Source organism: Ictalurus furcatus, chromosome 4 (genome assembly GCF_023375685.1).
Source record: "Ictalurus furcatus strain D&B chromosome 4, Billie_1.0, whole genome shotgun sequence".
In the NCBI taxonomy this organism is placed as follows: domain Eukaryota; kingdom Metazoa; phylum Chordata; class Actinopteri; order Siluriformes; family Ictaluridae; genus Ictalurus; species Ictalurus furcatus.
Window position 1 is genome coordinate 27261527 of NC_071258.1, and position 16935 is coordinate 27278461.

Consider the following 16935-nt stretch of genomic DNA (forward strand, 5'->3'; position numbering starts at 1 on the left):
GGACATGAATTAGCCACACCCAGCACTAAACAGGCCATTAATATGACAGCCCTAACAGGGTGTGCAGGAGTGTGTAAACATATATGTGATAGCAAAGTTTGCATGTGTACAGTTTAGAATTACTTGCACCCTTTAGGAACATAAAGACTAGAACATGGATAGAGATGTAAGGAGTGATTATTTGGATAATTTGGGGGATTAGTTCATCAGTATAGGATGTGTGCACACATTCACAGCTAGCGATACTGACCTGTGGATGAACTTCTTGACTACCTCCATGCCTGCGTTGAGTTCATTCAGAGCCAGTATATACTCCTGAGTAAAGAGACGCAGTCTGGGACACTTCCCAAAATCCTGGAGAGACAAAAAACAGTTACTAAATCAAACAACAGTGCTCTGTGCTGGCTATCACACACACACACTCACACACGCAAACACTCACCATGTTGTGTTTGAGAATTCTCTGGACCACTGGAGTGAACACTTCAATGACCACCATGGAGCGTGGACGCTCGCGACAGTGCTGCGGGAAGAAACAGAACTTCTGAATGCTGAGTGCCACTTAGCCAACACTATAACCATTCACTGCACAGACTCATGCTGTACTCGTGATTCACAGTCTAGTCACCAACGAGTGAAAAGTTCACACGTTATGTAGCCAAATAACTTCCTAATAACCGAGTACGTGTGCAATCGATCAGCTGTTTCAGAGTTTCCTGCCCTGGATATATAGCGGTTGTAGTGGTGAACCCGTTACCTTGCAGAAGAATTCACACAGGTCAGGGGGAGGGTGGTTATTTTCCAGCAGGGGAGCAATCGCCTACAGACAGATAACAGTACCATTATTCAGCGTACACACACACACACACCCATACAGTATGTAAATTATTTTTTTCTCCCATTATATAGTATGCAATACAGTATGTATGCCCTTTATGCCATTACACCTCATTTCACATGGGGTTAAGAACAGTTCAAAAACATCGAGGTTCTCAGAGAGTAAATATAACTCAGCAAACGCGCTCACCACAATGATGCTCTCATGGTCCTGGGCACTGAGGTTGGTGTTCTGAGAAGGAAGTGACATGAACAGTTTACTCAGAATCCACTGGCCTGTTACTTCCATCTTAAAGCCATAGAGCAATGAGACATACACACACACACACACACACACACACACACACACACACACACACAAGACTAATCACAGAAATGCCAACATGACTAATAAGAAAATCTTAGGAGGCAGAAAAAAAGGAAAAGCACCATGTTTGGTGGAAGTTACAGCTTCTTACTAACAGCATAAATCATCAAACCTGTTGGTTTATCTGATATTTAACTGCAGTCTGTGGAAATGTTTGGATTTATAAGCAACCAGCTGAGCGTATTACCAGCCAAGTGTATCAACCTGCTGAGCTTACTTTATACAGATTTTCCATTACAAAAGTGCTTCATTTACATAAGTGCATTCCAGTCCATTTCCACATGTTGCACGTACTAAAAAACCTGTGGGGAAAATATTTACTGATACAGTTGCAGGTATTCGTAGATCTGAACACTGGCGTGTATAAGTAACGGTCTTTATACTTTTATATTTCTGATGGAACACTTGGGATATGACAACAACAACAGCAAAACAAAAACAATAACAATTAAAAAATGAAGAAGAAGCTGTAGAAAAAAAAAATGGCATGGCAACATACAGCACAATCTGTTGTGTTTAGTGTATTTAAAAATGTTCTCCCAAACAACAATAAGAAAACACAAGTCAAAAGTTCAGTGTGACTGCTGCTTAATAATTAGGGGCTTCTCCATATTGTTACTGGCCAGACAGACCACAGTCCTGAACTCTTGTTGTCTATTTGGGTCACATACAGTGCCTTCCTGTATTATTGGCATCCTTGGTAAATATGCTTTAAAAAAATGTCTTTATTGTTTAATCTTTTGTTAAACAAAATTCACAAAAATACAAGAAATAATATATATCTTCGTTAAATATAGGTGTGCAATAATTATTGGCAACCTTTTAGTCAATACTTTGTGCTACCTCACTTTGCCAAGATAACAGCTCTGAGTCTTCTTCTATAATGCCTGATGAGGTTGGAGAATACATGGCAAGGGATCTGAGACCATTCCTCCATACAGAATCTCTCCAGATCCTCATGGATGTTTTGGATCATTGTCCTGCTGGAAGATCCAACCACGGCCCATTTTAAGCTTTCTGGCAGAGGCAGTCAGGTTTTCATTTAATATCTGTTGATATTTGATAGAGTCCACGATGCCATGTATCCGAACAAAATGTCCAGGTCCTCTGGCAGAAAAACAGACCCAAAACATTAAAGAGCCACCACCATATTTAACCGTGGGCATGAGGTACTTTTCCATATGGATACCTCTGTGTGTGTGCCAAAACCACCAGCTCTATTTTGGTTTCATCTGACCATAGAACCCGATCCCATTTGAAGTTCCAGTAGTGTTTGGAAAACTGAAGATGCTTGAGTTTGTTTTTGGATGAGAGTAGAGACTTTTTCCTTGAAACCCTTCCAAACAACTTGTGGTGATGTTGGTGACTTCGGATTGTTGTTTTGGAGACTTTCTGACCTTAACATGCTAACTTCTGCAATTCTCCAGCTGTGATCCTTGGAGATTTTTTGGCCACTCAAACCATCACATTCACAGTGCGTTGATACAATATAGACACACGTCCAATTACAGGTTGATTCATAACATTTCCAGTTAACTGGAACTCCTTAATTATTGCCCTGACGTGGAAATTGGCATTTTCAATGCTTGTGCTATTTTCTTATAGCCACTTCCCATTTTGTGAAGCTCAACAACCTTTTGCCGCAGATCACAGCTATATACCTTGGTCTTACCCATTGTTATGAATGACTAAGGGAATTTTCCTATGTGGTAACTCAAATCTATACCCCGTGAAACAGGAAGTCATGGTTGAACAATTTCCTGTTCCTAGTTACCGAAGTGTTCTAACAAAAATGTAAAATATCAATGGGAATATACTTCAAATATATTTTTCTCATATGAATTCATAGGGGTGACAATAATTGTTGCACACTTATATTTATCAGAGATGTTTTGGATAAACCTATGTTGTGTTTGCAATTGTTTGATATCCATGAGAGCAGAGTATTTTTGTGAATTTTTTAAACAAAAAAATAAAATGGTTAAACAATAAAGACAATTTTTCACAGCCTTCTTTGCTCATATTTACCAAGGGTGCCAATATTAATGGAGGGCAGTGTACATGTACAAATCAAAGATAAATCTAGATCGTAATCGTGATCGTTGACGCAAAGTGAAAGTAACTGCTACCAGACACAAGTGTGTCTTTCACATCCTGCGTCCATTCCCTTTTAGTGAACTGACATGTCCTTTAGCTGGAAAAGCAGAAAAGTGGTTTTCAGGCATCTCCTGCGTTGCTATAGCAAAGGGTCAAAAATTATAAATGCTACAGCCAACCCTTACGTTTTGGCATCCCGATATCATGGAAAATGTAGGCACTGGAATCCTAATTATATATATATATATATATATATATATATATATATATATATATATATAAAATCCTAATTATAGCACAAATTCTTTCTCGTGTGTGTGTGTGTGTCTGTGTGTGCGTGCGCGAGTGTATTACCTCAGCGAGTAGGGTGGAGATAATGTGAAGTGGGGCTTGGTGGATAGATTCGTCCTGCAGCGGAGAGGTAAGTGCCATGTCCACCAGAGCTCGGATCTCCTTCAGCACCACGTCCCAGCGGCTGGGATTATTCAGCACCTTGCGGTACTTGTAAATCTTTTTCTTTTGAGAGGATGAAAAAGGGTTAAAAAAAAAAAAAGTGATGCAATTTACACACACTAACATTAAGCTTCATGTTAATTTGCAAGCTTATAAATACAGTCAACTCCAGAAGTATTAGTACCCCGCATGAGCAAAAAAAAATAAAATCATACATCGAGATGCTGCATAGTTTTACATGAACCCAGTATTTTTTAAACTGGAAATGTTATCTCAAGTCGGGCTCCCCCCCCCCAAACAACTGGTTTCACTGATGTATGCCAAAAATGGATATTTATTGAAGTGTCCCTGGAGACAACGGCCGTGTTGAGCCTGGATGACTCTCCGTGCAGAACATTTCGAGTTACTTATGCTTGCCAAGGATAACGATGTGTTTGTATTAATTGTAAATTTCCTCTAGGGGTGCTAACAATTTAGCTAAACATGGTTTTTAACCGAACGATCACGAAAACAACCCGCGCTAAACTTTTCACATCCAAACAACAACGTGTGGTTTATGGAATATTAAGCAAAGTGTAAATACATGATGTTTCCTTCAAGCCTACATAAATACTTAATGTCAGTAACCTTACCTTCCACTGTAGAGAGTGAAACCACTGGTCCCGCAGATAGCTATTGGCAGCCTGAACAGACACGCACACGCACACACACACACACAAACACACAAGCACACACACGCACGCACACACACACACACGCACACACACGCATTTGTATACGAGTGCAAGTGTCATGGCATTGTTTCGACGTGTGTCAGTGAGTCAGAGGAATGTGACCATAAACAGGTTTCTTTTCTACAACTGAAAATACTGTCGAAGAAATGAAACAGCTGGAAAGGACAGCTGTGTCTCAAACACAACTTTTAATCGGATTACATTTCTACACGATGCTAGAATTCAGACCGTCGCATGCATGTGCTATGAAACACAAAATGCGGTCATTAGTTGGTGAGAGTGATACCTGTAGAAGGACAGTCCCTCCAGGGACGCTGAGCTGGACACAGTATTTGGGTGCGTTGTCCCAAGACAACAGCTGCAGGTCCTCTATAGTACTGTAGGACAGAGCTGCCTCCATGTAACCTGTAGGCTAGAGAGACACGAGCGGGAACAGACATTTCATTTCACGTGCAAAAACACACAACGCAGTCGACCAGATGCACCATGCAAACACTACGTGCTCTGTTTTTTACTAAAACTGACATTCAGAGCAAATTCATATCCATCATACTCCTTTACATTGACAAATCTCAGAATATAAGCCCTTACCAACCCAGAGAAATATTCTAAATGGTAAGTATAATCAAATATGATATAAGTCATGCTATATTATAATGTTGTACTGCAAATAATATAAAACATCCATACAGCGGTTTTGGACCTCTTCTGTTTATGCATGCTTTATTCTGTTTATTATAGGTTTGATTAAAAAAAAAGAAAAACAGAAAAAAGATTAAAGTGACTTTTTTTGGCCATCAATCTACACACAATAGTAACTAATGACGAAACAAACAGGTTTTTAGAGACCTTTGCAAAATGTATTGGGGAAAACAAACAAGCAAACAAACAAATAAATAAAAAACTTAAATAAAGTGTGCAAAAAGGTCTGAACTAGAAAAGCAGAAGTTCCAGTCACCCATTCTGAACAGCTCCTTTGTGGTTATTTCATTTTCACATTAACTGATCTTAGAATGACTTTTAAAAAAAGTTTGCGTTCTCGTTATGCGTCACCCAAAGCCGCTGCATCTCTACTTCTTCGGCTTCACCAGATCCTGACTGTAGTGCTTGTGGTCACATGGCTTCAAAATGTCAACAGGCTGTTCCCGGTCTCCATCTCTCTACAATAGAACACAGGCGCTGTTCCTTTATTAGCCTCCCTCCCGCCTCTATAGCTCGGCTGCAAGCTCTTCCGTTATTAGACACGGCCTCCCCCTGATGTCGAACAAACAAGGCTATTACTTGATTTGCACTGCCCTCCCTCTAGACTCGAACCAAACCGCAGTTCCTGTATTTGTGTCAGCCACCCAGTTCAACATAGCAAACAAGCTGTTCCTTTCTTTGACTCATTCTGCATGTCTCTCTTCTGCTCTCTCTCTCTCATACACAAATATGCGATTCCTCCCTCTCTCGCTCTCTCCTTCCTTTCGCAAGAGAATCGAAGGGGCTATTCTTTTATTTTCAACTCCTCTTCTAGATGATAGAGCAACTGGCTGTTGTTCCTGCCTGCCCTCCTCCCTCTGCTGTGGGGGTTAAATGTGCACCGCCAACACGTGCTGCATGTGAGAAGAGACCCATGACAACACAAGAAGGAGGAAAAAATAAAATTATTGCAGAAGTAGAAGCATTCTAAAAAAAAAAAAAAGAAGTGGAGGGGAATAAAAAGTCAATACGTGAACACGGGAGTGAGCGTACAGCACGGCTCTGAACCTCTTGGCCAGGTTGTCATAGTGACAGTATCCTGAGCGGCAGCTTGCCGTGTTAACTCTGCTTTAGCTCTCACTTCGATCTGCGGCCATCTCCCTCACTTACTGCACTCTCCTCCTCCTCCCCAAGCTCCTTGTATCCCTCTGGTTCATCACATTCAGCCTCTTTTTCATGCTGCAATTCTTCCTTAAAGAGGAGCTGAACAGCTCTAGTCGCCACATTGCCATGTTGCCATGGAAACAAAGATGAAAAAGAGACATATGTTTTTTTTTTTGTTACCAGGGAGATCCAGATGGGAAAAAAAAAAAAGATGTTGGGGGTGGGGGTTGAACATCGGTATATTCACAGCCTTTCTCAGGAAATGATGGACAAGTGTAGATTTGTTGAAAATTCCTATTTTGGATTCGAACACAGTCATGAGCTCGAAATACGTAAGCAAAAGCGCCAGAGCGGACATCACGGGAGAGTTGCTATGTCGGTTTCCAAAGAACCTCTCGTCTGAAATGCTAGAAACAACATCCAGCACCTTGATGAATGATAAAGCAAACAAGCGGACACTCTAAACAGTATGACTCAACGCCGTGGCACACCGTTACATTCGGATGATGTAAATGCAAACAAAATGCAAATCTGATGATGTGGAAGTACTGCTGTACAAAAACGCTCGACAAAACAGTGTCTCACCACTGAATTGGGATCTGAATCAACTGCTGAGCTCGGCTGCCTTTTGTCTTGCGTCTCATGCGCACCTAAAGTAAACTGCAGAACCCAGCGGAGGCAAAGTACACACCATAACGAGCAGGAATCTAAATCAACTTGGCCCTGGTGCGAGGGAACAAGCTCAATAAAACCTGATGTTGCAGGCAAACCTTTGAAGGCAATAAAAAAAAAACTAAAAAAAAACGCTTGGTACACATAAAGAGAAGGAGAAACATAGGGCAGACGAGTCATTATGTGCCTAGATGTGGTACTGTTACCACCAGCATCGGTTTCAGTTTTGCATAAATATGATGCTGATGATGATCTGAAGCTGAATGTTCGTGGCTATTAAAAGGACTTCATGTTTTTGTAAAGATCTCATTACGGGCAAATCAGCAAAGAGCATACTAGGTCACCACTTCAGAAAGGAAGCACCTGTGTATCTCATTAGATGTATATATGCATGTACTTCACAATATTGTAAACATTTATTGACCTGAGTTTCCTTTGAGTAACCTTTAAAACCCCTAGCAACACTTTCAAATGTTTAAAAATACCTAAAAAAAAAAAAAAAAAAAAAAAAAGATACAAAAGTCATTTAGTTATAATTTTCTGTCTGATCAGAAGTGTGTGGGCGTTGTGGATTGCGTAATGACGGTCACACAGGCGATGCAAGCGACTCTGAAAAGTGCTAGTACTCAGCGCTTTGTTTGTAGTTTGGTTGTACACACAAATCATGAGCGTTGCTTGGTGTGCTGGTGTATGTATGTTTGTAAATACATCTAGCAGTAAAATCAGCTACGGGTGTGGTCTGCGTGCATTTCCACTTTCCATCAGATTTAAAAAGCTACAGTAATCAGTGGTGTGCATGGAAACTTTTGCATGTGAACGTGAAGCAGGAGCAGTGCGCATATCATGACTGGATTAATAACATTAAAACGACTCTATTCAATTCATATTATTGTCCTATTGATCGGTGTAAATTATTATTTTGCCTTCTGGGAAACATGGAAATGTCTTATGTGTCTTCTGATCATCCTGTTCAAAAGTTTACATCCCCCCGACTCTTAAAGCGCACCTATTATGGTTTTGAAACGTGCTAATTTTGTTTTAAAGGTCTCATACCAATAGATTTACATGCATCCAAGGTCAAAAAACACTTTAATGTGCTCATAATTTAAACTGCAGCATTACCTTTTTTCCCCCTCAGTGTCACAAACGACTCGTTACATGATTCGTTCTAAAGGGTTCGTTCTGAACTCCTCCTTCCAGAGAGCATACTCTGCTCTGATTGGTCAAATGCCCCAGTCTATTGTGATTGGTCTACCACTGTCAGTGTGTTTCAAAAAGGAAACGCCCACTACCATAACGAGTCTGAAATTACTAACGACTCATTTCAGCTGTTCAGAATCAGTTCCTTCTTTTGGGAGGCAATAACTCCATTTGTTGCGTGCTTTCATTTTTGAAACTTTGCAGACTTTTTACATTCACAAACAGCTCTATAACACACTCCATGAAAGGTGATATTTGAAAAACCATAATAGGTGCACTTTAATGTAGTGTGTAGCCTTCTTGAGCATCAGTGAATGTTTGCACCTTTTGTAATAGTCGTGTACGAGTCCCACAGTTGTCTTCAGTGTAAAAAGATGGATCTCAGCATCATATAGTTGCTGTTGGAAAATGCTCAAATATGCAGACGATGCTGGAAAAACAAAGCATGTACAGGACCTGGAGGATTTTTCTGAAGAACAGTGGGCAGTTTAACTGGTAGTTTAAACTGGTAGTAACAACACACAGAACCAAGCGTATGTAAATTTCTGAACTGGTTCATTTGTGTAAATTCAGTTATTACTGTGTCTTGTGGACTATACAGTATGTAAACATCTGTCATGTGAAATTTTGATTATTAACATTTTGTAGATTCTGTAGGCCATTATTTAAACTTGTGACCTCAACTTTATGTGAGTTCCTTTTTTGGCCCAACCACAGAAACTAAAGTGACTTCTTTCCTCTGAGAGAGAGCTTCTTGCCTCTGCTCGTTAGGTTTTTTTTAAAATAGCATTTTATATACACCATTTTAGAGTAGTAGTTTATATGTTAGAAGCTGTTCTACGATTGAAAGAAGGCAGAAAGGTAGAATCTGGGCACATCAAAAAGCCAAGACATAAGCAGATGCCGAATTCTGATTGGGACTTTGGGAACACTTACATCATTCCTACCAATACAAACCCCCCCCCCCCCCCCCCAAAAAACGATTTGCAGTTGGTACTAAATTCATATTAGAAGTTATAGATACCAATAAGAAGCTAAATATAGAAAAACGTAAATGAAAGAATTGTTTGAAATAATTTTATTACAAATACTGAATTCACTGCAATTCAATGTTGACAGATTATAGAGTTTGAACCATACATGAGACATTCATGATACCTAATAATCAGCTTTCCTGTGCAGGTGATAAACACTTTAATAGAACGCGGGGAAAATAAATCCATATAAATCCATCTGTGTGTTATCTCAAACACTACCTGTTTGCTTAACACCGGTGCTAGAAAGCTTGCCATGTCGACCTAACACTCACAATGCACACTGTATAGAGCCCTTTTTGAATGCTAGTAATACTCGCAATGTACTATACATGATAGATAATAAAAACTTTTTAAAATCTGAGAGAACACAGGAATTTGAGCGAGAAGTGTTTTCCACCAAATTTATAACGAAATCTCTAAGAGTACTGTAGTGTGTACTGTTATGGACTCTTTTTCTATCGTCATCAACTGGGCAAAATAGGGCTGGGTGATATGACAAAAATACCATATCACGATACTTGAGGACATTTCTACAATACAATATGTGTATCACGATATATAATTTAGCTAACAAAATGTCTGCAAAACAGTAGTAAAATAAACAAAAAAATAAATAAAAATTCAAACTGAGTTTGACAATACTTTTCTTTGATGTCTACAAAGACAAAGATTAGGGTTTTTTTTTTCTTTTTAAATGATGTCAAATCAACGGTATCTATTCAGTACCATTTCATTTGTAATTATTAAAAGAGTAAAAAATACATCACCATACCAATGATATCTCAGAAAAGTGTATCGCGTAAACATTTATCACGATATCGATATTATAATTGATATATCGCCCAGCCCTAGGGCAAAATAGTCTGAATCAGTTTGTACTTAATCAATTTATATTTATTTTTGGACACACTCTGGTTATGGAAATGCAATCTAAACATACTAAAATAGTGATTACTTTTAAATTAAACAAGAAGTACATGTTTGTCAGACATAAGGTACCAAGCAAGATTACCTATTAAATTTTTTTTGATAAATCAGTTTAATTTGTTGTGAACAATTTAGAGGTGCTGTGCCACAAACTTGTATGCTGGCAGTGTAACAATCCCTCAATGTACTATTACAAAAACAAAGCAGCAAAACCCTAACACTATTCCACATGCCTGAGGACAAATCATTCTTCCCAAACAGCTCTTTGTCTTCATTTTGTTTGTCATATGGATTTGAGAGAGCTGCAGTCACTGAACAAAATGCTTGATTTATGCTTGATGGATGCACCGAGGCTCGAGGGCAGTGCGGTTAAAACTACAGCTGATGTGGCCAGGAGATTTGGCATCACACAGATATTGATCACTGCATCATGTTACAAAATTTGTGCAACTACTGTAGTTTTTGATTGTGAGGTCCATGTGACCCTTTTGCTGTCATTACATGAAAAGGTGAGAAGCAAAGCAGACAAAATATACCCCGTGGCCATTAATGTGTGTACAGCATTTTGGGGACAAATATATAATTTTAAATTCCCATGATGTGCCTTGAAATGCACGGCGCTATTCGTCGTGTTGACGTAATTTCCACTGAACCAGAAAGTCAGGGCCGAACATATCTAGTGGCTCCTCCCCTTTTAAATAGACAATAGTGTTTAGCTTACCTCACAGCCTGGGCTAAGCTGCTGATTCGTCAAGGTGATTTTTATAACGTTGGGGGTGGGACACTTCAGATTCTACAGAGCATTTTGATTGGACAGAAAATCTGATGAGAAGCTGAACTGCAGAATGAGGTCATCAAAACTGTTGATCCGTATCGGTGGTAGAGAAGAGACTGTAAATTTTGAATGCATACATCTTTGAAATGTGAATTTTGTCATTGTTTTGGGGCACACTAGCTTATAGATAAACTTAAGGCTGACATATTCATACTAAAAGCTGCAAAACAGCGATTTTGATTTCATGGGCTCCAAGACAAAACACATTAAGTGTCCTTATAGTTTTGTTCAGCTGTATTAGAAACAGTCACTGCTGAGCACTAGCCTCTCCTTTATCTCTCTCAATTTATGGTATTCCCTTTTTTTTTTTGCAGTGAAGTAAAAACTGGTCTTTTGCTACCTTCAGCCACTGTTGACAAAAATGTAACATAAAAAGACTTTTAGTATAGCTGTACGCTATAATGTTACAGTTGCAAACAAAATGATTCAACCCCCATTGCAAATCAGGTTTATTGTCAAAATGTACAGACTTTCAGCTGTTTGCAATGAACTAATCAAACAAAAGCAATTGAAATAGTTCAGCACAACGAATGCTTCAAGTGGTTTCCCCAAATTCAACTGAAAATGTGACGTATAATGATTTCTCCAGTTTCAAAATTATTCAACCCCTTCATGGCAAGCATCTTTAGTACTTAGTAGAGCACCTAGCAGCACTTCTGGCAGTGTTCCTGAGGAATCTTAGCCCATTTCTCATGAGCAATGGCCTCCAGTTCAGTAATATTCTTGAGTTTGTGTTCTGCAACCGCCTTCTTCAAATCCCACCAGAGATGTTCCATGGGGTTCAAGGTAGGTCACTGTGATGGCCCTGTAGAATCTTCCAGGACTTCTTCTGCAACCAAGCCTTGGTGGAATTTGAGGTGTGTTTGGGATCACTGTCCTGTTGGAAGGTCCAATGACACCCAAACTTCAGCTTCCTCACGGACGGCATAACGTTTTCTCCTAGGATTTTCTGATACGTCAATGAATCCATCTTGGCTTCCACACACTGCAGGTTTCCAGTGCCAGAGGATGCAAAATAGCTCCAGAGCATCACAGAGCCACCACCATGCTTGACTGTGTACAGAGTTTTCTTTCTTCATTCTTCTTCCTCCAGACATTCCGCTGATCCATCGTGCAGAAAAGTTCCATTTTTATTTCAACGCTCCACAGAACAGAATCCCAAATCTTCTGTGGATTATTTATATGATTTTGAGCTGACTTTTCTTGTGCTTTTGGGTCAGTAGTGGTGTACGTCTTGGAGTTCTGGCATGGAAATCTTCTGTGTTTAGTACATGCCTTACTGTGCTCACTGAAACCTCAATGCCTGTTGCCAACAAGTCTTGCTGCAGGTCTTTTGCAGTCACAACCTAACTTCTCAGAAATCTGCTTGCAGCCACTGATAGCTTCCTTTTTCTGTGCTTCAGCTCAATCACACCTGGTGCAACTAATGATGCCCTTGATTACCTGCATCAGGTGTGCTTGAGACAACACCTGTTTTGCATATTTGTGATGTTGTGAGGGATTCTATTCAGGGGGTAGATTCATTTTGAAACTGGAGAAGTCATTATAAGTTGCATTTTCAGTTGAATTTGGGGAAAACACTTGAAGTGTTCGTTGTGTTGAACTATTTCAATTGCTTTTGTTTGATTTGTTCATTGCAAACAGCTGAAAGTGTGTACATTTTGACAATAAACCTGATTTGCAATGGGGGTTGAATCATTTTGATTGCAGCTGTATAATCAGTGTTGAACAGGTCAAGATCCATAAGCTAAAACATCTTAATTTACTTGTGAGACAAAAATCCCCAGAAATGTTCTGTATACAATCATTAAGACACTTGAGTAATGACGCACGCATAATGCAAATCTCACATTTTCTCCTGTTGGACAACTGTTTCAAATTGGAAGCACATTTCCAGGTCGGAAACTCACTCGACAAAGATGGTCTCACTCCAAACCGGTCATGGCCCTCCTAATATTTCCAAACATGTTTGATTTTTACGACTGAAAGTTTACACAAGATTTGTCGAGTTAGATGAAATTGAATGAAGAAAAGTAAAACAGAAGAGACATGGAGGAGCACTACATGAGGGAAATATGCTGCAGAGATTGAAGACTAAGAATGATGACCATGAATGCTTTCAACTGTTATACTTCTGGTATGTGCACTTGTGTCCCAATGTTAACGAGGATCTTTTACGGATTTTTAAAAATAACTAACTCACCAATGAACTGGATTGAGAGGTAACAATGTTTTGCACCCGCTGAAATGACAAAAATGTGACTTTCACATCTGACACACTCCCTGTTCGTCCTCATCCGGACACCTTCCTTTGATATTTCATAGAAGCTCAAATGTTACATTTTTCCTGTTCTGATTTTATTGATTTGGTCTTCATTTCAGCATCAAGTCAAAATCTTACATGAAGCGACTTAAATTTATGCGCACCACCCCAACGGTCATCCTGAACATGAACAAGCCTCCAAAATAGTCCGAAATGTGTGTTTTCTGGTTAGTAAAAAACCGCTAGTGTTCCGCTTGAGTCGATACTACCCTTCAAAAATTTGTACACTATAGACAGTAGAGTACATAGTGCATAGTGTAAGTGCTGAGTGTATAGTACGTCGTTTGGGACACGACTCATGATTTAAATGGGAGTTCAGAATTCGAGGGAAAGAGTCATTGATTGAGTCAGGACTATTTTAAGATGATTGGCAGTCCCTCCAGGATTTAGCGATTTTGCAATCACAGAAATTAATGCAGAATCAAGCAAACTCGGAGGAGCTCGCAATTCTTAAGAATTAAAGCTGATTTTCCACAGATTTGTGCCGAGATGCATCATGTGACGTCATCAAGACAGCCAAAGCCCTCTTCGACTGGACAAAAAGCACAAAAAAAAACTCTGCAAGTGGCATCGCAAATGTATTTTTTGGGTGGCTACAATCAGAAAAAGAAAAAAAAAAAAAAAAACCTCCATGAAATCCTGTACAGACCGGACTGTCCTGCATGACCATGGTATTAAACTGAACAGACTCCAAAAGTGACTTCCTTTTTTAGTTCCTCAAATATTAGTTCCATTTTTTGAATATAGGGCTCTTTGTGTGCTTGTAATGTGTTGGAAATTTCTGAAACAGAACCCCATCAGGACACATCCAGATCCCGACGAAAGATCTGTTAAAATGATTCAAATATATATCAGGCTTAAAAAAACACAATTGCCAACCACTACAACAGTAAAACTGCAACTATTGATCGATTTTCTGTTTTTAATATTGTATTTAATATATAAAGAGAAGAAAACCTCAACTGAATAAAACAAAAATATCAGTAGAATACAAAGCACATATTAAGAGCAATTCTGTGAGATATAGCCCCATTAACTCACAAACTCACAATAGAAACTTGTCCTGTAATGCACGACCAAAACAGGAATACTCCACGTCTTAATTCGATTTGTGTTTACTTCGAGTATGACTTTAGCTGGATTAAGGTCATCAATAATCACTGTTTACATGCTAGTTTCTTAATCAGAGTATCGTCTTAATCGGGTTAATATCGGATTATTGTTGTCCATGTAAACGTACTGAATGATCTTGGTTTACAGCAGCTTTAGTTTCTGCTCTCATCCTTCTTTAAGAACTAAAGATCCACCCACTAACGCTCACGCCCCATACCAAACTCTCAACAGGCTCAAAATGCTTGCATCTGTTTAGGATTATTAATAAAAGAAAAGCGTGATATCTTTTTATATACATATATAAAAGTGTATAGTGACTTCATTTATCATGATATCGATATTACACTGTCATATCGCCCAGCTTTACACCACAGCAGTCATTTCTAGGTTCTGCTCTTCAAGTGCATGACTCTGTGTGTTGTTCCTATTGAGTCATGTGAGTCATGTGAATGTTATGTTGTGATTGAGTTTTTTGTCATATGATACTCATACGATATGATACGATACATACGATAACATGTCTGACTGACATTTTCACGGTCGTTAGAGTGGAAATTGTTGTTAAGAGTCTAGCTGAGAGGTCGGACCGTCTGCCTCAACGCTTTTCTTTCAGCCAGTGCTCCGCTTAAGGATATAAAGATCTTAACTAATCTATCTGATTTTGCATAATAAAGTAAAATAGTCAGTCAGTGTCATATTTGTCCAATTCATGTATAAAAACACGCCAGTTAATTGAAAAGTATCTGAAAACATAAGTAGTTTCAGGCTAATATCAGTTTGATTTCGATACTTTTTTCTTTTTGTTGTGTTTGATGGCTTTTTGGGTTTTACTTGGTCTATACCATTTCTAGATTGCTATCTCGATCAGATTTTGTTTAGATCAGATAAGAACGTTTAACCATACAATGTAAGAGACAAAACTTCCGTAAAAAAGCCTCCGTAATTTTACTATGCGTCACTCTTTTCAGGCCCTGTTTTATGGCGTATTCAATTCATGTTGGAAAGATTGTATTCACGAGTTGAACGCATAATTACGAGTGGGAAGCCCAGAGTTTCTGAGTTGGGGGTGTGTCAGTACGAAAGCACGGCGGAATCAATGGATGCAGCGTCTGTAGTCGACGGCAATTTTGTTGAAATTGAATGTTCACTTGCCTCAGAAGCTGATTTCAGTTATTATTTTTTATATATATTGCAGCAAGTTATTGAAACACAAGCAAACTGGTTAACATTTATGCACCTATAGGAGAGAAATGGTTTGAGTTGTGACGTTGCACGAGCATCTTGTTTATAAAAAGAGAGAGAATAAAATATAAACCACACTTCTTATGGGTATTTAGTAGTCACATGTCTTTGTCAGGATTTTTATTTATAGTAAAACATGCTAATTTCCTGCACAAAATATGATCGCATCGTACAATTACGATATAATATGTAAGTTGACAGTGGCTTCATAAACTGATTAAAAACATAAAAAAGCACAACACACCTGATGTGCATTCATTGTTCTTCATTTTCTGGAAGTAGAGTTAAAAAACCCTGCTGTATTTCTTGTAGTTAATAATGAGAAGGTACACCGCCATGTCGCGCCGACCCACGTGACTTAAACGTCGTAATTACAACTTCCCAACTCGTAAATACGAACTTCCCAGGAGGACCTGAACACACAGTTAGATATTTGAGGGGACGATACCTTTTTTAACACCAGATGTAATCTGAATAAGTTTCCTAAACTGTTCCAGTCTGAAGTAAATGAATGTGTGTCTCTCCTCGACACCCCTGGAAGCCCCGCCCCTCCTTCATATCTCACATTAGTATATTTTCTTTTTTAGAAACGCTGTTTCTTATTATATATTATTAAATATATTAAATATTATATTATTTATTAGGGTTTTTTCCCTTTTTCTAGGCCTGTTTAATCTTTTTCAAAGATCCTTTGCCTTATTTCTCTTTTGACCAAGACAGTGCTTTTACTGTATTTGGCAAAAATTTTAATGGCAATGATAATTTGATTGAAATTGATTTAAAATGCTGTGACGGTCATCACAGACTACTTTAAATGGTGCAATGGCTTCGGGAAAGAATGGTGCATGTGTATACAGTATATGCGTGTGGTTTTGCATAAAGTTTATCTGCACACTTTCTTATAAATTGCTGTATGGGACACGTTTTTCCTCCACTCGTGATTTTGCGATCGTAGAAATGAACGCAAAATCAAGCAACCTCCGTAATATTCGGAGGCGCTGGCAAGTTTTCAAAATGACCTCAGATTTTCCGCAGATTTGAGCCAAGCCGCGTCATGTGACATCATCACTACACGCCTTCAGCCAAAGCACTCACTGACTCACGTGCATCCAGCATGAGTACAGATAAAAGAACTAATTTACCAACAAACATCACTGTGAAAAACCGTGCAATTTCACCAATTCGAGTGGTTTTCTGCAACAACAACAAAAAAACACGAAAAACCTCTGCATCATAAATTTTTTAACAAAAAA

At 38.9% G+C, this 16935-nt stretch overlaps 1 protein-coding gene across 1 annotated transcript in view; it reads right to left on the minus strand.

Moving 5' to 3' along the window:
• cmip (c-Maf inducing protein) overlaps window positions 1-16935 on the minus strand; it is a 44858-nt gene that overhangs the window by 17433 nt on the left and 10490 nt on the right. The window contains exons 2-8 of the mRNA XM_053623491.1: window positions 4775-4900; window positions 4387-4437; window positions 3656-3817; window positions 1028-1069; window positions 758-820; window positions 443-523; window positions 251-354 (exon numbers count right to left, since the gene is read on the minus strand). Of these exons, the coding sequence (XP_053479466.1) occupies window positions 251-354; window positions 443-523; window positions 758-820; window positions 1028-1069; window positions 3656-3817; window positions 4387-4437; window positions 4775-4900 (629 nt within the window). The remainder of the gene's footprint in view (window positions 1-250; window positions 355-442; window positions 524-757; window positions 821-1027; window positions 1070-3655; window positions 3818-4386; window positions 4438-4774; window positions 4901-16935) is intronic.